The sequence below is a fragment of the Bombina bombina genome, chromosome 5 (genome assembly GCF_027579735.1).
Source record: "Bombina bombina isolate aBomBom1 chromosome 5, aBomBom1.pri, whole genome shotgun sequence".
Taxonomy (NCBI): domain Eukaryota; kingdom Metazoa; phylum Chordata; class Amphibia; order Anura; family Bombinatoridae; genus Bombina; species Bombina bombina.
This window is the reverse complement of record NC_069503.1, coordinates 275,256,876-275,277,978: the sequence shown is the minus strand read 5'-3', so window position 1 is coordinate 275,277,978 and position 21,103 is coordinate 275,256,876. Positions and strand designations below refer to the sequence as shown.

General features: G+C 38.5%; 1 protein-coding gene across 3 annotated transcripts in view; it reads left to right on the top strand.

The window, feature by feature from the left end:
* FAM171A1 (family with sequence similarity 171 member A1) overlaps positions 1 to 21,103 on the top strand; it is a 265,449-nt gene that overhangs the window by 115,608 nt on the left and 128,738 nt on the right. For all 3 annotated transcript variants that reach the window (XM_053714011.1, XM_053714010.1, XM_053714012.1), the window contains exons 2-3: positions 7,284 to 7,511; positions 8,932 to 9,024. In XM_053714011.1, the coding sequence (XP_053569986.1) occupies positions 7,284 to 7,511; positions 8,932 to 9,024 (321 nt within the window). The remainder of the gene's footprint in view (positions 1 to 7,283; positions 7,512 to 8,931; positions 9,025 to 21,103) is intronic.

The window sequence follows — 21,103 nt, the reverse complement described above, 5'->3', positions numbered from 1 at the left end:
CCAAATTGCCAAATCTCATACGGACATAGTGTTGGCATTTCTGAGGTCGCATGGGTGGAAAGTGAACGAGGGAAAGAGTTCTCTATCACCCCTCACAAGGGTTTCCTTCCTAGGAACTCTGATAGATTCTGTAGAAATGAAAATTTACCTGACTGAGTCCAGGTTATCAAAGCTTCTAAATTCCTGCCGTGTTCTTCACTACATTCCGCGCCCTTCGGTGGCTCAGTGCATGGAAGTGATTGGCTTAATGGTAGCGGCGATGGACATAGTGCCATTTGCGCGCCTACATCTCAGACCGCTGCAATTATGCATGCTCAGTCAGTGGAATGGGGATTACACAGATTTGTCCCCTCTGCTAAATCTGGATCAAGAGACCAGAGATTCTCTTCTCTGGTGGCTATCTCGGGTCCATCTGTCCAAAGGTATGACCTTTCGCAGGCCAGATTGGACAATTGTAACAACAGATGCCAGCCTTCTAGGTTGGGGTGCAGTCTGGAATTCCCTGAAGGCTCAGGGATCGTGGACTCGGGAGGAGAAACTCCTCCCAATAAATATTCTGGAGTTAAGAGCAATATTCAATGCTGTTCTAGCTTGGCCTCAGCAACCCTGAGGTTCATCAGATTTCAGTCGGACAACATCACGACTGTGGCTTACATCAACCATCAAGGGGGAACCAGGAGTTCCCTAGCGATGTTAGAAGTCTCAAAAATAATTCGCTGGGCAGAGTACCACTCTTGCCACCTGTCAGCAATCCATATCCCAGGCGTGGAGAACTGGGAGGCGGATTTTCTAAGTCGTCAGACTTTCCATCCGGGGGAGTGGGAACTCCATCCGGAGGTGTTTGCTCAATTGATTCATCGTTGGGGCAAACCAGAGTTGGATCTCATGGCGTCTCGCCAGAACGCCAAGCTTCCTTGTTACGGATCCAGGTCCAGGGACCCAGAAGCGACGCTGATAGATGCTCTAGCAGCGACTTGGTTCTTCAACCTGGCTTATGTGTTTCCACCGTTTCCTCTGCTCCCTCGACTGATTGCCAAAATCAAACAGGAGAGAGCATCAGTGATTCTGATAGCGCCTGCGTGGCCACGCAGGACTTGGTATACAGACCTAGTGGACATGTCATCCTTTTGATACTTTTGCTTCTTCAGAGGCTATTTTTGGGAGAAAAGTTCTACAGGCAGTGGTCCCTTCCGTTTAAGTACCTGCCTTGTCCCTCCCTTCATCCGTGTACTTTAGCTTTGGTATTGGTATCCCACAAGTAATGGATGATCCGTGGACTGGATACACCTAAAAAGAGAAAATATAATTTATGCTTACCTGATAAATTTATTTCTCTTGTGGTGTATCCAGTCCACGGCCCGCCCTGTCCTATTAAGGCAGGTCTAAATTTTAAACTACAGTCACCACTGCACCCTATGGTTTCTCCTTTCTCGGCTAGTTTCGGTCGAATGACTGGATATGGCAGTTAGGGGAGGAGCTATATAGCAGCTCTGCTGTGGGTGATCCTCTTGCAACTTCCTGTTGGGAAGGAGAATATCCCACAAGTAATGGATGATCCGTGGACTGGACACACCACAAGAGAAATAAATTTATCAGGTAAGCATAAATTATGTTTTAATATACACATTTCATTTTTGGATGTGGTAAACTTAGCTAACATAACACCATTCACTTTTCAATAAATATTTAAATATTTTAACATAGATCCAGGTTATTATAAGTCATATTTTCTAACCAGATCTTGTACTGAGTAGATTTAAAGCAGTTCTTCTGCACAAACATGAAAAACACTTTAAAAAGTTTAAAAATGTCAAGGCCCATTTAATGCAACAGGTTTAATGGAATGGGTGCAATCCTTGTGCTCACCTCATTGCCGAAGTGGCTAATTCAGTTAGGCAGGCGGCCAGCCAATGGCAAATGATTTGCCTATTGAAGAAGACATCGCCTCCTTTCCCGCTAACCCGCGGCAACGCTTTGACTTTAAACTGTTCTTGTAGGGGCAGGTGTTCTGTCAAACTCCAATCTGACGTCAATTCCAGTATATCCATACATCTGATTGGCCGTATCCAGTGAGTCACAGGATTCACAACCAATCAGATAGACCCTGTAATCACCTATCTTCTTTATCTATTTTGCCCCCTTGTAAACCTCATTCCCCAAGGTTTACTTGGGGTGTATGCCAAAGGGTCTGCGGTGGCCCCTCCAGACAGAGGCAAAACAGATATTAAAATAAGAGTCAGATTGGAGTTTTTGACGAATTGGAGTTCTCGACAGAACACCGGGCACAGCTGCTGAAAAAAATTCTTAAAAAAATAAATAAGTTGGGGGGGGGGGGGGAGTTTGTGCAAGGGCCCCTGAGGGTTGGCAGTCGTGACTTCTGCATCACCGGTTCTTATAGTAAACATTTTTATAGGAGAGGATAATGATTTAATCCTAGGCAATTATTCACCAAAATGACATTTCATGGCGCCCTCTGATATGAAGAATTTGCACTGTATGGCTCATATAGCAGCACTAGTGTTCTTTTATAAATAAAGTATAACTTGTTGTTAATAAAATTACACACTGTGACATTCAGAGTTGATCTATAGATTAGAATGAATATATGGTAAAGGATACAATTTGTTACCAATAAACAGTTTTTAATACTATATTGCCCTTTTTATCTGTTTACTCTGTTATTGTGAAAGCCAATAGCTATCTATGTAATGCCACCTTGAGGAAAACGCATGTACCCACCGTACTGCAAATTTCTAGGGAGTCTGCAATGTTTGGGAAAGGTGTTGATTTTTTTGTTTGTGGGGGAAGGGATATCTTTTTAAACTACTAATTTCTTTGTTGAATCATGGGGAGCTCTTGTATTAATTTCTTCTTTTCATTTAAAGGTACAGTCTAATCAAAAAAGTTAACTATCTGAATCATGAAAGTTTAAACACCTTTCCAATTTACTTTTATCAGATTTTCTTTATTCTCTATGTATTCTTTGTTGAAAGCTAAACCTAAATTGGGTCATATGCTAATTTAAGCCCTTAAAGGCCGCCTCTTATCTCAGTGCATTTTGACAGTTTTTTTTACAGTTAGTCAGTGCTAGGTCATGTGTGCCGTATATAACATTGTGCTCAGTCCATGGAGTTACCTATGAGTTGGCACTAATTGAATAAAATGCAAGTCTGTCAAAAGAACTGAAATAAGGCGCAGTCTGCAGAGGCTTAGATACAGTGGTCAAGTCCTACAAAACAAGTGTGGGAACTCACCAAGACTTCCACCCCCCCCCGACAATTAATATCGTTTTAGACACACATACTGTATTTATAGGTATATAATCTTTACACTTTGGTTAATGAAAGCAAATTAAATCCAACGAAAGGTTGTGAGGTTTCCTTTGGGCCTGAGACTCGTCCTCTGTCACAGAGTCTCACCCACTAAAGGTGCAATAGTCCTATTTCTGCTGAGGTGAGCTAAATAACCCCAGAGCAAGCCACTCATAAATATAAGCACCATGTGTTCCATACATTGCGGGTAATAACACAGCAGGACCACTAACGGGCTTTCATTTAGTGTATTGTAGGAAGTGTTACTGCCCATTACTAGAGGATCTCACTATCCCTCTAACGGACTGCTCCAGCTCCTCCCACCAGCAGCGTTTCCTGAAGTGTTTCCGTTCTCTGTCCAGAGGGAACTTAGTTCCTGCTGCAAAAATAGTACAGGAACTCCGTTCCCATGCGTTCCCGCTCTACTTGACCCCTGCTTAGATACAAGGTAATCATAGAAGTAATATGTGTATTAATAGAACAGTGTTGGTTATGCAGGACTGAGGAATGGGTAATAAAGGGATTATCTTTGCCTATCATTAAAGGGTCAGTAAACACCTTTTAAATACAACATTGATTTCCTGTTGTGAAATCCCGCCCACCACTTTCCTAATTTGGAAGAGCCAATCTGTACTTGAGTCTGGAGATGAGTTTGCCACTGTCATAGTATTAACCAAATCTCTGTTTTAGCATAAAAGAACAAACTGCAAATTAGGGAGTGATATGTGTCAAGGTTAGGCTTGTGAACCCTGTCATGTGCTCTTTCAGGACTGGAAAACCCAAAATTCTCACATTTAAAGGGACAGTAGAGTCAAAATTAAAAATTCAGATAGTGTGCAGTTTTAAATGGATATGAAACCCAAACATTTTCTTATGATTCAGAAAGAGCATACCATTTTAAACTACTTTCCAATGTACTTCTATTTTGAAATTTTGCTTCATTTCCATGATATTCTGTATTGAAGCGATACCCAAGTAGGCATCTTAAGCACTATATGGCAGGAAATAATGCTGCCATATAGGGCTCATTTTTTATATATATTATCTATCGCTCTCTATCCACTCCACCAGTAAAAAGATAACTCACTGAAGGCTCAGATGTTGGTTAGAAATTTTTACCCAAAAAATAATTAAAAAATACTTATGTACATTGTTTTTTTAGACATAATGCTATTGCAAACTTAGTAGGTTACAGTATAGTGTAAATATAACTTGTTTATGCACTGTGTGACTCGCTTTATTGCGGTGGTCTGGAACAGAACCAGCAATAGCTCCGAGGTACACCTGTACATATTTGTGCATTAAAACATGCACGGTGACATCACCGGCATTCCTTTATTCCCTGGGCAATGGCGGAGCCCTAAATCACCAGGGAAGTTGTGTAAGTGCAGGGGGCGTGCAATGAGATCCGAAAATGCCCTCCTCCATGATGACATGTGATCGTCATCTGCACTAAGTACATTGAGCGGATGACAACCACGTGTCATTTGCTCTGAAAGGGTTAAAATGGTCCCTTTATAAATTACAAAAAAGGAGCAAAATACGTAATGACATTATGCAAAGTTCAATTATTATGTATAATTATTTTATATCACAATCTTAGTGTTTACTATAATCTTCACCCTTGACTACTTTTTAACCTGCTTTTGTCCTTTCAATTTAAATGTCATAGTGAGAGGAAATTGGCAATTATACTTATTTGGGATACATAAAAAAAGGGCTTTGAACCTAACAATGGAAATTTCTGTGTGTGACTGAAACTCTTGGATATTTGACAGTGTTTTTAGAAAGCACTCAAGACATCTGTATTAAATCTAAGACATCTGTTTACGCAGCTCTTGGAAGGATAAGCATTGCACCCTCCAATTTTTTTTTTTTTTCAATCTAATGCACATTTTAAGTTATTTTAAACGAGTCCCATTACATAATATAAATTTATATTAAAAAAAAAACATGTTTTTTAGAAATCTATTCCAAACCACCATGAAATTCAAAGTAGATAACCAAGAGCAGTAGATTACAAGCTGTTAAAATGGACATCAAAAGCAGATGAAATAGTAATTAAGTACCACATTGCAAAAGATTATATACAAAATTGTTTTAAAAGCATATAAAATTCACTTAATTATTTACAAACTACTTTAAATATCCTGGTTAAAGGGGTATGAAACATTGCTCCTTTAGTTAAAAAATAAAAAATAAATAAAAAAATATCAAAGTAAACACAAAAATAAATAGTGTTGAAACAGCAAAAAACTTGTTTGTTTTGCAAAATGAGCACTTACACTGAAAAATTGTATCTATTACCTTTAGTTTGATAAGAAAGCTGACATTATAGAATTTAAAGAGAGTCTACTTGAAAATTGTTGTTGTTTAAAAAAAAAATAGATAATTCCTTTATTACTCATTCACCAGTTTTGCATAGCACTCATGATCTAGTATAGCTGTGGAAAAGCTAATAAAATGCACTGAGATAAGAAGCAGCATTCAAGGGTTTGGTAATCAGCCGATGAGCTTACTTGGTTTTATCCCACAACAAAGAATATCAAGAGAAAAAAGCAAATTTAATGATAAAAGTCAATCGGAAAGTTGCTTAAAATTGTATGCCCTATCTGAATCATGAAAGGTTAATTTTGGCTTTAGTGTCCCTTTTGTTGTTTCACATGATTATTGCATCAAGGGCCTTCTACTGAGTGTGGGCAATAAAGTGACAGCAACTCAAGCAGGTGTCTCCTAGCAACCGCATCAAATGAATAGCTACTCCGTTGCCTTCCTGTAGAGACCTCAGTGCCCTTGTGGGGCTATAACATGAAGTAATGGTAACTGCTAGTGGCGTATTTAGGTTTTGTGCTGCCATAGGCAGTGTGTAAAATGTTTTTTGTTTGTTTTTTCATAACAATTCAAAAGAAAATGACTTGCAAAACACTTGCATACAGGTGGGTTAAATTGCATGCATCTCATACCATTTTCTCCCTAAAAGAAGGGAGAGAAGAAGGATAGGGGAGGGGAGAAAAGGGAGGGAAAGGAAAGGAGAGAGAGTGTGAGAGATAAACTAAAGTCCTATATCACAATGATTTCTCTTAACTTTAACTCACTGATTACTCCTTTTTCTTGAATTGTTGTAATAAATAAAATTTACACCGGCAAGCAGCTGCTAGGGTTAATTGTATTCAAAGCAGCTGCATGAAAACCCTTTCACATAGTTTGGGCACTCATTAATGGATATAATAATGGATAGCACAATATGTATATGCAGATGTTCTACATGGCTTATGGCAAATAATTTACATTTGCAGCATTTTATTGGTATGATGTGGGAAGTATGGTTTTGAATAAGTTTGACATATTGACATTCAGTACACACAAGCTTGTGACTTTAGTTGTCTCTGCAGAACTATTTAATCTGGGTATTATTATCAGCACCCTCTCTTCCCAAGATATAAATCTACATACATGCAATTGTGTAAATAGGTCTGGCATTTGGATGTGTATAATTATCTTTAAACCAGTTAAACGTTTATAGGGACATTCCACTGGAAACTATTTTGAGACTGAAGTTCATAGGCACATGTACAAAGTGCAGAAGATGTAGGAGTAAACTTCTGATTGGTGTGTATGATTCTGGAAAAGTGTGTGTGTATGTACTGTATATGTGTAAGTGTCTGTGTGGGATTAGTATGACCAGTAGTTAAACTTGCAATGTATCTCAGGATATCTGTACCTAGTTATCTTGAAAACTCATCCTGCTCAATTTTGGCAGCTCCCTTATTTTTCTAACATCTCTTTGTCTCTGTTATTTTCCTAAGTAATACTTGTTTTTCCTGTTTAATACCCCAGAAATGTATTTCCTGAAGATTTCTGCAACACTATTTTTTGTATTTCCTTCAAAATTCCCAGCAGTGTAATGTTAAATTTGTCTCATTATCTGTGTTTTCTTAAAACATTAATAGATGTTCCATCTTTTCTTTACAGAGGTGACTTTGAAAGTCCAAGTTAGTGATGCCAGTACCCACCAGCCACTGAATGATGCATTCATAGAGATATTTGCCAACCAGGTGTCTGCTGCCACTGGAACCACAGGAACCGATGGCACAGCATTAATCAGGCTTCAGTATAAGCTGGGCAGTCAGTTGATTGTCACAGCCACCAAACATGCCTACGTGCCAAACTCTGCACCTTGGCGGCCACTCAGATTACCTGGTAAGATGTCATTGTTTGCATTCTCAGTAGACTCATTTAATATATCTACGGTTGCCACCTTTTATTGGCAAAAAATACTGACCATGGTAATAAACATACATTTGTTCATATAATTATACAGCACAATTCAGAACCTAATGCTCTTAGGGCTGATTTTAAGTGAGTTTGTAATTGGATTCCTAGACACTTAGAAGAGGTTTCACCATAACACAACAATATAGATATAGAAAAAGAGAAAATATTCCTCTACGGATTTTAAAACTAAAATACATTTCTCTTCAGAAAAAAATGTATCTCATCTCTGGTCCTAATATTTTTCTAGACTGCCGGTGTTTACTGCTTTTAATATATATATAATTTATTTTAATCGGGAAAAATATAACTGTCACAATATTAAAGATTTAGGATGGTATAAGGAAGGTGGTGAGTTTATTTTTTATTTTTTTGGATGTAAAGTAAAAAATAACCAATTAAGAGTTTATTGCTTAATTACTGTTCACAGCTGGAACAGAGTTTATTTTGGCTTAACATATTTTCCAAGCTAAAGATGCATTTCTGAATTTATTATATGATGTGTTTTGAAGGGAAGAAAGGTCAAGTCCTTATAATTTTTATTCTAGAACTAAAAACGGAATATTTTCTCTTTAAGGGTCAGGGATTATCTGTGTCATTCGGCTGCCCGCTGGGTAAATGTTAGCAGCATGAGTCTGTGGGACTGCACTCTTGCTTCAGTAATACACATAACTGGCTTGAAACAAGTCAATCATAGGTTAAGGTTTTCTTCTTACGTCTATTTTATGTAGCTTTTTATAAAGCTGATGCATTAAATCCTATGAAAAGGCAACAATTATGAATTATTTGTGAAGGCTTTTAGTCTTCATTACTCAGCACATTAAATTTAGAATAGCACAATGCTGTTTTTCTTCTTGAGAGACTGTGATCTAATGTACAAATGTACATTTAATTCCCAGATGTATTACAATGGTTAAATGTTAATGTTTGCCTATAGATATCATACAGTTTCCCCTCAACGTCTTTCTATTTTTACATCTGCTTTACATTTTCTTATTTAGTAGTATAGAATACTATAAAATGCACTGAATATACCAGAAAATTAGTCAATTTAATTTTGCCAGTAACCAAATACTTATAAATGTGAATAAAAATTAGTGTATCAAGATACTTCTGTTTTGTTTTGCTTTGTTTGGTTTGGTTTAACCATTTGTATGTATTCGGTCTACAAATTAACAATACTATACTGTATATTTATACAAGTAGACAATTGTATAAGTTTTTTTTTTTTTTAATTACTTTCTAAATTATTAATGCACTTCAGAAATATTATACAAACATAATTAAGTATCGGGCCCCTGAAACATCTGTGAGTTCTTATCTTCTCACCACAACGTCTGTCTTGCAGTGTTCTCCTCACTAAGCTTGGGTTTGCTTCCTGAACGTTCAGCTACGCTAATGGTGTATGATGATATTGTGCAGATAGTTTCGGGATTTCAAGGTTGGTATATGTAGCATTTTATACAGTATATCAAGGGCATGCTTGAAATTGTTCTTTAAAGGGACAGTCAACAACAACCGTATCCGATATTTAAAAATAAAAAACTTAGATCCGCCTGCACCATACCCATTTTGTCTTACCTACTTCCTTCTCCTAGTAATCATCAACAATAACTTCTATAATATGATGTAAATATGGCAGCCTAACTCCCCCCACCTTTACGTAGCTACCTTCTTCATTAAAATGGTCAGCCAATCAGAATCCAATCCTCGGTCAGAAATTGAACGCGCTTGCAATTTCAGACCGAGGATTGGATTCTGATTGGCTGATCATTTGAAGAAGACGGTAGCTACGTAATGCTGGGGGGCGTTAGGCTGCCATATTTACATCATATTATAGAAGTTATCGCCCGATTACTAGGAGGAGGAAGTAGGTAAGACAAAAGGGGCATGCATGGTGCAGGCGGATCTTCTATTTTTTATTTTTAAATATCGGATGCTGTTATCTCGAGTGTTGCCTCTCCCTTTAAATGTTCTCAGTCACTTTACTAGGACTCGCTGCTTTACGTTTCTACCTAAAGGGACTGTTTTAAGATGCATATTTTTTGTAATTAATTTATATAATTATCTTTAACATTATTCATAGTGAAAACCTTTGCAATGCACTTACATTATTCGTGTTGTCTTTGCCTATAATGTTATTTAGTTTGTAGATCTTTTGTTTACATAACATTTTCATTTTGGTTACGCCTTTGTTTGGCTTCTTTTATCTCTTTTCCTTTTTCTTCTTGTTAAATATCAGTCTTCATCTTCTCACTTCTTTACTGTTTTTTTTTTGTTCTTATTTCATTCATTTTCTTTCATGTACAATAAGTCACAGCGGGAAAGGGTTAAACTCTGATGTAGGATGCGTTACCTTAAAGGGACATAAATGTTTAAAACAAAATACTGTGAGTTTAAATAATTTTTTTTTATTGCTCTGTCAAATCTGCTTCAAAACAGCAATGCACTACTGGGAGCTAGATTAGCACACCTGGTGAACCAATGACATGAGGAATAAGTGTCTAACCACCAATCAGCAGCTAGTTCCCAGTAGTGCATTACTGGTCCTCAGCTTTTCTACCTATGTTTTTCAACAAAGGATACCATGAGTACAAAAGTAACTTTGATAACAACATAAATTCTCTGAAATGTCTCTTAAAATGTATGCTCTATTTGAATCATGAAAGTTTAATTTTACCTTTCATATTCTGTTAAAGGGACATTAAATGATTTTTTTATTTCTTTGCTAGCTATAAGATGACATATTAAAATGTATATTCACAATGCAGCAGCACTCCCATATAATCTTTCAACTCTTTTCTATGCCAAAGACCATAAAAGCAGCAACATGTCATAACTCAGCCTTTTTGTAATGTTCTGAAAACAGTGAGCTCATTCTCTCAGTTTAAGCTAAGAACTAAAATTAGAACTTTTTGTTAAAGTGAAGTTCAAGTCCGCGGCTCTCGATTACAGTATTATAATTATCAATTGAAAAAAGTATAATGTTCATTCATCAAAACTGTTAAAATTATGCCTGTCGTTTAATTTTTTAATTTACATTTACCGTCCCTATTGCCGCAATTGTCCGCCCGACATTGTTCGTCTTTTGATTGACATGTTTTCTAAATTTTCCATCCAATTCCTTCACTTCCCCCGGGGCGTCCTGCCCCTTTTTACCCGCGTCATCATTCAGTCTCACGCATGCGTGTAAAAGCTATTGTCCTCCTAGTCGTGCATGATATGCTCCGGAATGAACTAAGGAACGGACTGAAAATTTGTACGCATGCGCGAATGAAGATACAATACGCATGCGCATATTGAAGCCGGTCTTGTGCACGAGCATTGAAGTGACGAAGTCAGCTTCTTCTTACGATCGCTACATCATTAGAGGAAAATAAGGAAGTAGACTGGGGGAGGAGTAACAGTAAGAAACATTGCTATAATATATATATAAATTACGCTAAATTCATATACTTTTTTTTAAAAAAAAGTTAGCGACTTTTATATTTGGAGGTTAATGTTTACATGGGTGCTGAGCAGTGAGTTAAAATTGAACTTCACTTTAAAGTCCCTAGACCGAAAGGTATAAACAAAAAGTGAGAATGGAATGGACATTATTTTAAGAGAATTCAAAGCCACTATTCAAAGTTGATTTGGTGAGATTTTAGTCTTTTAATGACTTTAGCAGCATTTTGATTAAAGTGCTTTAAAACTGTTGTATATTGGCACAATTGTTGTTCCCTGGAATGATCCATTATTTTGCATTACAGTTGTCTCGATCCTTGACAGTGGTTCTTTGTAGTTTTAAATTAGGAAAAAGGTCCTTCAATATCCTCATGGTGATATTTTTGGAGCTCCCCATTTCGTAGTGCATACTGAAACTAATGAACCAAAGCAAGTTGCTTTTTGTTTTTAAGGCAAATCACAAACTGTCCCTGTGACAACTAAGCCTATCTACCCTGCTGTGACTATGGGTAGAGTGTGACCATGAAGGGGTTAATAGCACTCAGCCGCTAGTTCCCTTACACCTCTACAAAGGACCAAATGAACCCCCAATCCTGCCTACAACACTCTAGATTAACAATGTTGCCACCACTAAGAGTTTTGAAAAAGGGTTTCTTGAAAACCCAATAACTCGCATGACTAACAATTCGGTAACGTGACTTTAACCCCTTAGTATGAAAATTGAAAAATGGTCTGGTCACTGTTAGGGACCAGGGCTATTTTTACATTTCTGCAGTGTTTGTGTTTAGTGCTTACTCATTTACCGTACCCACACATATTATATACCGTTTTTTCTTAAAAGGGAAGAGTCCACAGCTGCATTTATTACTTTTGGGAAATACAGAACCTGGCCACCAGGAGGAGGCAAAGACACACCAACCAAAGGCTCAAATACCTCCCCCACTTCCCTCATCCCCCCCAGTCATTCTTTGCCTTTCGTCACAGGAGGTTGGCAGAGAAGTGTCAGAAGTTTGAGAGAGTCTCTTATGGAGGTTAGTACTCTTCGCAATGGGACTGGAGTTTTAAGTAATCCTATCAGCCTTTCAATGAGAGCATGGATGAATGTTAGAGTCCGGAGATGCAGGGGGAGCTCTTCTGCAAAACCATCCCGACTCATATTAACAGCTCCGTGGTAATCAGCGTTGACGAGTTTCGCTGCCTACCTTTCTTCACTCAAGTCCATGTCAGAAGCGATGCTACTATCTGTCACACTTGAAGGGCCGTGTTCCTGTTCCACGGTATAGATTCTGGTAAGATCGTTTCAATATGAGAATGTATTGTTGACGAAACAAGGTAGGGTCCCAGTGGGACTCCTTTTATCTTAATAAGGAATCATGGGTTAATATCTCCTGAGGGGGGTTATTGAACAGGGGAGGACTTTAATCAAGTTTGTTATATGGTTGTAGGGTGTAGGTTTTATCTGCAAGGTGTAGGTTTTCCTAGGCTCAGCCTTTACGGAACATAGCGGCCTTGTTTTCATTACGCAATCTCTTAAGATTGCGCTTCCTTTTGGTGACGGGTTCGTTTACATTGTTTTCCACTTCCGTATGCTGACTGTGTGCGACCAAGAGAGTCTAGCTCGTGGGTTGTCTGGTTCACCGGAGGTGGCGAGACACGGATGCCACCGATATGGAGAAGGCGTCTTGCGATGAATATGAAATGGCCCGGGTAATCAATGCCCATCAGTTATGTTCCGATTGCCGTTCTACAGTCCTCTCTTCACCCGAAGCACTGAGCTTAGAGTCAGCCATCAGCCTCCGAGGTGTCCATGACCCGTGAGGCATGTATCCCAGCCCCTTTCCCAGCTACGCACGCAGGTGTCCCTATGGCCTTTACTCCTACTTCAAAGGGTGGCTTGTTTCCTCCAGAGGTTACGGCACGGTTCCGCATGGCCATTTCTATGGCTCTGTCTCATTTATTTCTCCAAGTGAAGTATTTCTAGGATACTGCCTGTGTTCCATTAACCAAGGCCCGTCGAGCGTGGTATTGCCCGATTCAGCCTGGCCTTCTGGGGAAGCGTTGGCCTCTGAGGCTTCAGGGGTCCTAATCTCGGGGCCAGGGTCTTCAGTTGATCCGGCGTGGGATGATTTTGCCTTCCGTTATAGGCTGGCTCACCTGCGTGTTCTTTTAAGACGAAATGGGCATGACGTTTGGGGATGTTTCACTCCCTTCTCTAGAGTGGGGGTTGGGTTCTCCAGGTTCGGAGTTAACTTAGTATCTGTGGCGTCCTGTGGGTCCTTGGTGCTTGCGTTCAGGATTCTGGAAGGGGAGCTGCGATGTAGTGTCTGGTTCCTTCGTTCCTGCAGCGGCAGGCTGAGGGATTGCACCCTTTGGGAGCCAGCTGTCGTAGCCAGATTCGCTTAGCTGCCTAGCAAGCGGAAGGTTTGCAGTTTGAAACCATTTGCAGCTATTTGCACCTTGAATGTGTGCTCGCAAGCTGCTTTTTGGGCTTCTTCTATAGTTGGATCTAATATATGGATGCTGAAGGTCTGAGGGCCTTTTTCCCTTGGGAAGTGTTCTTCTTTTGACCAAGACCGCTTATAGGGGGTCTTGTACCCGAGCACGATGTCTATCCTGACTCACGGTGACATAATGTTTGTAGTAGTGCTCTAACCAGGGATTTTGTTCCTCGTTGATCCTTCTCTTTTCCAGAAGTCTGGGACTTTTGTCTTCAGTCTTTGACTAGCCTTTGGGCTGGGACCATTATCCTAGAGGGAATGTTGGGGTTCGGTTATCCTATGTGGTATTGACAGTTTTATTAGTGTTGGTCCTCTATTTGGTGGAAGGACTTTGGATGTCCTCCTCTTTCTACTGGCGTCTGGTGCTAGGAGGGGGCGCTCCTCAGAGGGCTGTAAGCCCTTGGAAGGTTGAAGTTAGAACCATCCACAGTTATTTGCTCTGTGATGGTGTCTCCTGCTCTGTGATGGTGGGGGCAATTTGTAATGTTTTGAAATCCAGTGGTAATTACTCTGACCAACAATGTGAATTTCTTATGGAACTATTAGATTTAGTACTCAGATGCAATTATTTTTTGTTTCAAGATCAATTCTTTATTCAGAAACAGAGTACTGCCATGGGTTCCAATGTCGCCCCTAATTACGCCAACATATATATGAATATGTATGAAGAACATTTTGTTTATGAAAATTTAGCCTTTCAACAATATGGCGCCACCTGGTGGCGCTATATTGATGACATCTTTGGGGTATGGAGGGGCGACATTGGAACCCTGCTCAATTTTGTTAATGACCTTAACAGCTGCTCTAGATACATACAATTTACCCTAACTTGGAGTGAGGAGCGTATAGAATTCCTTGATACCTCTATCTATAGGGAAGAGAATTCTCTGAAGGCTGATATATATAAGAAAAAGATTGATCGCAACAATTTGTTGCGATATGAGAGTGCACATCCACCGGCACTGTTGAATTCTCTTCCCTATAGCCAATTCCTTCGTGTTAAGAAAATCGTTTCTGATCCTGATTTGTCTAGCCAGAGACTTAAGGAAATGGGTCAGTTATTTAAAGAACGGGGCTATCCTGATACAGTTATTAAATCCAATTTAGATAAGGTAGAGGTTAGGACGAGAGAAGATATCCTTCATCACAGAAATGCCAATAAGGATAAAAATAAGGGGGACAGAATTACTTTTGTCACCGAATACAACAAACACAGTAATAAAGTTGTTAGTATCCTTAGGAAACATTGGCATATTTTGTTTGAGTGTAATCCTGACATAAAGGCCTTTAAAGAATTTTTTATGCCTGCATTCAGACGGGCACCCTCCCTTAGAGACAAACTTATTAGCAGTGATGTTGGCACTGCTAAATTAGGGGGCACCAGATATATTACTAGGGCCAATAAGGGTTGTTATCCCTGTCTTGGTTGCTTTAGTTGTAGTAATATGATTAAAGGAGCTGTGTTTTTTCACCCTCATACCGGAAAAAAGTTTGATATAAATTGCTTCTGCACTTGCAATAGTGAATATATAATCTATTTGATTAAATGCCCATGTGGGCTCCTTTATGTGGGTGAGACGACACGTAAAGCCCGTGAAAGAATGAATGAACACAAATCTAGTATCAGGAGGGGGGATTTAGAGGCACCAGTTGCCCATCATTTTATTAAGGCTAAACATAACATTTCTCAACTTAGGTTTCAAATCATAGAACAAGTGCATAGACCTAGGAGAGGAGGTAATAGGGAAAAACTATTAAAGAAAAGAGAGGCTTTTTGGATCTTTAAGTTGGGGACTTTGCTGCCAAAAGGGATGAATAGAGACCTAGATTGGACACTTTTTTATTAATTAACTCTGCTAGATTTTGTTAAATGGATTGTACTCCTTTAAGTCTGATGTGATTCGTGATAATATCTGCTTTCCATGATTTTTAATCTGTTTTTAAGTGATTTTTTGTGCACTTTGTTCTCTTTATACCATTTGTTGAAGGATTATGAAAATGTGTAAATTTAATGTTGTAATGACATAAAATAACCACTAGAGGGTGTAACAGTATTGAGAAGTTGCAAATTTACTAACAAGTTGTTAATTACTGTTTGATTACACCTGTGTATAGGTATATAAGGACAGATTCTAGTGCCATTATGTATTCACATGATTAAGGGGTAACACCCGAAACGTTGTGGACTTTGTCTGTGCCAAAATAAAATTGGTAAAATACCTATGCTGCTGCATTCTCTGTTTGTCTCCTGCTACAGCAAATTGCACTTATCTTTATGCTAACAGACTGGAAGCATCTTTTGGTGGTTTGGTTAAGCAATGGTGAGTCGGCTTTCCTCCTGGAAGCTGGTCATGAGAGTTCCTGTTCAGGCGGTTTGAGGTTCTTTTTTGAAGAGCTCTTCTAGATGCTGGGATAGTTATCCTTTTCTTTCATGTAATTGGCAAGAGTCCATGAGCTAGTGACGTATGGGATATACAATCCTACCAGGAGGGGCAAAGTTTCCCAAACCTCAAAATACCTATAAATACACCCCTCACCACACCCACAATTCAGTTTTTACAAACTTTGCCTCCTATGGAGGTGGTGAAGTAAGTTTGTGCTTAGATTCTTCTTTGATATGCGCTTCTCAGCATTTTGAAGCCCGATTCCTCTCAGAGTACAGTGAATGTCAGAGGGATGTGAAGGGAGTATCACCTATTGAATGCAATGGTTTTCCTTGCGGGAGATCTATTTCATAGGTTCTCGGTTATTGGTCATAGAGATTCATCTCCTACCTCCCTTATTCAGATCGATGATAGACTCTCATATTCCATTACCTCTACTGATAACTGTTTCAGTACTGTTTTGGCTATCTGCTATATGTGGATGGGTGTCTTTCGTTAAGTATGTTTTTCATTACATAAGACACTCTCAGCTATGGTTTGACACTTTATGCATTAATATAAAGTTCTAAATATATGTATTGTACATATATTTGCCATGAGTCAGGTTTATGTATATTTCTTTTTGCAGACTATCAGTTTCATATTTAGGAAAATTATTTTATTTTTCTTACCTGGGGTATAGTCTTTGTTTCAATTAACTGCTTTTTCATTAAATTTCGCGTGCGAAATTAGGCTTGCAAGGGCGCAAAATGCTAAAGTTTATTGCGTCATTCTTGGCGCAAGAATTTTTTTGGCGCAAATTGGTCCAATGACGCAAATTCATAATTTCCGGTGTCTTAGTTGACGCCAAGTTGCTTGCACAAGGTTGCGTCTTCAATGATGTTGTTAGCGGCAAAAAAATTTCAGTTTGCGTTGGGCGTCATGCTTGGTGCCAAATAATTTCATTATTTAAAACCCCATTCCTATATGCCTCTTGCCTTTTTCTATGTCAGAGGGCTATGCTGTTTGCATTTTTTTACCATTCCTGAAACTGCCATATAAGGAAATCGATAATTTTGCTTTATATGTTGATTTTTTTCTCTTACATTTGCAAGATGTCTCAATCTGATCCTGTCTCAGAAACCACTGTTGGAACCCTGCTGCATGATAACAGTTCTACCAAAGCTAAGTGCATTTGTTGTAAATTTGTGGAGATTATATCTCCAGCTGTGGTATGTAATAGTTGTCATGATAAGCTTTTACATGCAGAGAGTGTGTCCATCAGTAATAGTACATTGCCTGTTGTTCCTTAAACAGCTAATGTACAAGATATACCTGTGAATATAATTTTTTTTATTGCTGATGCGATTCTAAAGGCTTTGTCTGCCATCCTGCCTTCTAATAAACGTAAAGGTCTTTTAAAACTTCTCATAAAGTTGATGAAATTTCAAATGACCGACAACATACTGAATTATCCTCCTCTGATGAAAATCTATCTGATTCAGAAGATCCTTCCTCAGATATTGACCCTGACAAATCTACTTATTTATTTAAAATGAAGTATATTTGTTCCTTGTTAAGAGGTGTTGACTACATTGAATATTGAGGAAACTAGTCCTCTTGATATTAAAACTAGTAAATGTTTAAATTCTGTTATAAACCTCCTGTGCTATTTCTGATATGATTTCTAAGGAATGGAATAGGCCTGGTGGTACTTTTATTCCTTCTTCAAGGTTTAAAAAATCGTATCCTTTGCCAGCAGTTTGGAGTTTTGGGAAAAGATCCCCAAAGTTGATGGGTCTATTTCTACTCTTGCGAAACGTACTACTATTCCTATGGAAGATAGTACTTCTGTTAAAGAACGTTTAGATAGGAAACTTGAATCTTATCTAAGGAAGCTTATTTATATTCTGGCTATCTTCTCAGGCCTGCCATTTCTATGGCTGATGTTGCAGCTGCATCAACTTTTTGGTTGGAAAGTTTAGCGCAACAGGAAATGGATCCTGATTTGTCTAGCATTGTTCGCTTGCTTCAACATGCTAATCATTTTATCTGTGATGCCATTTTTTATATTATCAAAATTGATGTTAAAACTATGTCTTTAGCTATATTAGCTAGAAGAGCTTTGTGGCTCAAATATTGGAATGCTGACATGGTATCTAAGTCTAGATTACTTTCTCTTTCTTTCCAAGGTAATAAGTTATTTGATTCTCAGATTCGTTTATTTCAACTGTCGCTGGGGGAAGGGAGTTTTTTTGCCTCAGGATAAAAAAACCTAAGGGTAAATCTAAAGCTTCTTACTGTTTTCGTTCCTTTCGACAAAATAAGGAACAGAAACCTAATCCTTCCCCCAAAGAATCTGGTTCCAATTGGAAACCACCTTCAAGTTGGAATAAATCCAAGCTGTTTAAGAAACCAAAGCCAGCCCCCAAGTCTGCATGAAGGTGTGGCCCTCATTCCAGCTCATCTGGTAGGGGGCAGATTGAGATTTTTCCAAAGCATTTGGGCAGACTCTGTCCAAAATCAGTGGATTCAGAGTATTGTCTCTCAAGGGTACCGAATAGAATTCAGAGTAAGACCTCCTGTGAAAAGATATTTCTTTAATGTAATTGGTAAGAGTCCATGAGCTAATGACATATGGGATATACAATCCTACCAGGAGGGGCAAAGTTTCCCAAACCTCAAAATGCCTATAAATACACCCCTCACCACACCCACAATTCAGTTTTACAAACTTTGCCTCCTATTGAGGTGGTGAAGTAAGTTTTTGTGCTAAGATTCCTACGTTGATATGCGCTTCTCAGCATTGTTGAAGCCCGATTCATCTCAGAGTACAGCGAATGTCGGAGGGTTGTGAAGGGAGTATCACTTATTTGAATACGATGATTTCCCTAACGGGGGTCTATTTCATAGGTTCTCTGTTATAGGTCGTAGAGATTCATCTCCTACCTCCCTTTTCAGATCGACGATATACTCTCAATTTACCATTACCTCTACTAATAACTGTTTTAGTACTGGTTTGGCTATCTGCTATATGTGGATGGGTGTCTTTTGGCAAGTATGTTTTCATTACTTAAGACACGCTCAGCTATGGTTTGGCACTTTATGCATTTATATAAAGTTCTAAATATATGTATTGTACTTATATTTGCCATGAGTCAGGTTCATGTATTTCCTTCTGTAGACTGTCAGTATCATATTTGGGGAATGTAAACATTTTTAAGAATTTTTTTTTCTTACCTGGGGTTTAGTCTTTTTTTCAATTGACTACTTCTTGCAATTGCGGGTATTAGGCCCGCGGGTGCGTCAAATGCTAAACTTTATTGCGTCATTCTTGGCGCGAAAATATACATTTATGACGCAACTTCGTCATTTCCGGCGTCATACGTGACGTCGAGACCTTTCACACGGCGGCGTCTTTAGTGACGCGAGTGTGTCATTTCCGGTTATTTTTGGCGCCAAAAAAGTTTACGTTACGTTGTGCGTCATACTTGGCGCCAAACTTTTTCATTATTTCAATACCCCTTGTATGTTTGCCTCTTGCTTTTTTTCTCTATCAGAGGCCTATGCTATTGCATGTTTTCCCATTCCTGAAACTGTCATATAAGGAAATTAGATAGTTTTGCTTTATATGTTGTTTTTTCTCTTACATTGTGCAAGATGTCCCAATCCGATCCTGTCTCTGAAGTTTCTGCTGGAACATTGCTGCCTGACATTGGTTCTACCAAAGCTAAGTGCATTTGTTGTAAAATTGTAGAAATTATTTCACCGAATGTCATTTGTAATAGTTGTCATGATAAACTTTTACATGCAGATAGTGTTTCCATCAGTAATAGTACATTGCCAGTTGCAGTTCCTTCAACTTCTAATGTGCATGATATACCTGTAAATTTTAAAGAATTTGTTTCTGATTCTATTCTGAAGGCTCTGTTTGCATTTCCACCTTCTAATAAACGTAAAAGGTCTTTTAAAACTTCTCATTTAGCTGATGAAATTTCAAATGACCAACAACATAATAATTTATCCTCTTCTGATGAGGATCTATCTGAAACAGAAGATCCTTCCTCAGATATTGACACTGACAAATCTACTTATTTATTTAAAATAGAGTATATGCGTTCTTTATTAAAAGAAGTGTTAATTACTTTGGATATTGAGGTAACTAGTCCTCTTGACGTTCAGTCTAATAAACGTTTAAATGCTGTTTTTAAACCTCCTATGGTTTCTCCAGGGGTTTTTCGTATTCCTGAGGCAATTTCTGATATGATTTCTAGGAATGGAATAGGCCAGGTACTTATTTTATTCCTTCTTCAAGGTTTAAAAATTGTATCCTTTACCAGCAAAATCTATTGAGTTTTGGGAAAAAATCCCCAAAGTTGATGGGGCTATTTCTACTCTTGCTAAACGTACCACTATTCCTATGGAAGATGGTACTTCCTTTAAGGATCATTTAGATAAAAAGCTTGAATCTTATCTAAGGAAGGCCTATTTATATTCAGGTCATCTTCTCAGACCTGCTATTTCTTTGGCTGATGTTGCGGCTGCATCAACTTTCTGGTTGGAGAATTTAGCGCAACAAGAATTGGATTCTGACATATCTAGCATTATTCGCTTACTGCAACATGCTAATCATTTTATTTGTGATGCCATTTTTGATATTATCAAAATTGATGTTAGATCCATGTCTTTAGCTGTATTAGCTAGAAGAGCTTTGTGGCTTAAATCTTGGAATGCTGATATGACATCTAAATCTAGATTACTATCTCTTTCTTTCCAAGGTAATAATTTATTTGGTTCTCAGTTGGATTCTATTATTTCAACTATCACTGGGGGAAAAGGAGTTTTTCTGCCTCAGGATAAAAAAACCTCCAAGAATCTTTTCAAAGGTTCTGGGTGCCCTACTATCTGTAATCAGAAAACAGGGTATTGCGGTGTTTCCTTATTTGGACGATATCTTGGTACTAGCTCAGTCTTTACGTACTGCAGAATCTCACACAAATCAACTAGTGTTGTTTCTTCGGAAACATGGTTGGAGGATCAATTTACCAAAAAGTTTCTTGATTCCTCAGACAAGGGTCACCTTTTTAGGCTTCCAGATAGATTCAGTGTCCATGACTCTGTCTCTAACAGACAAGAGATGTTTAAAATTGGTGATAGCATGCATGCCGGCATCTTCAGTCAGTCATTCCCTTCAGTGGCTATGTGCATGGAA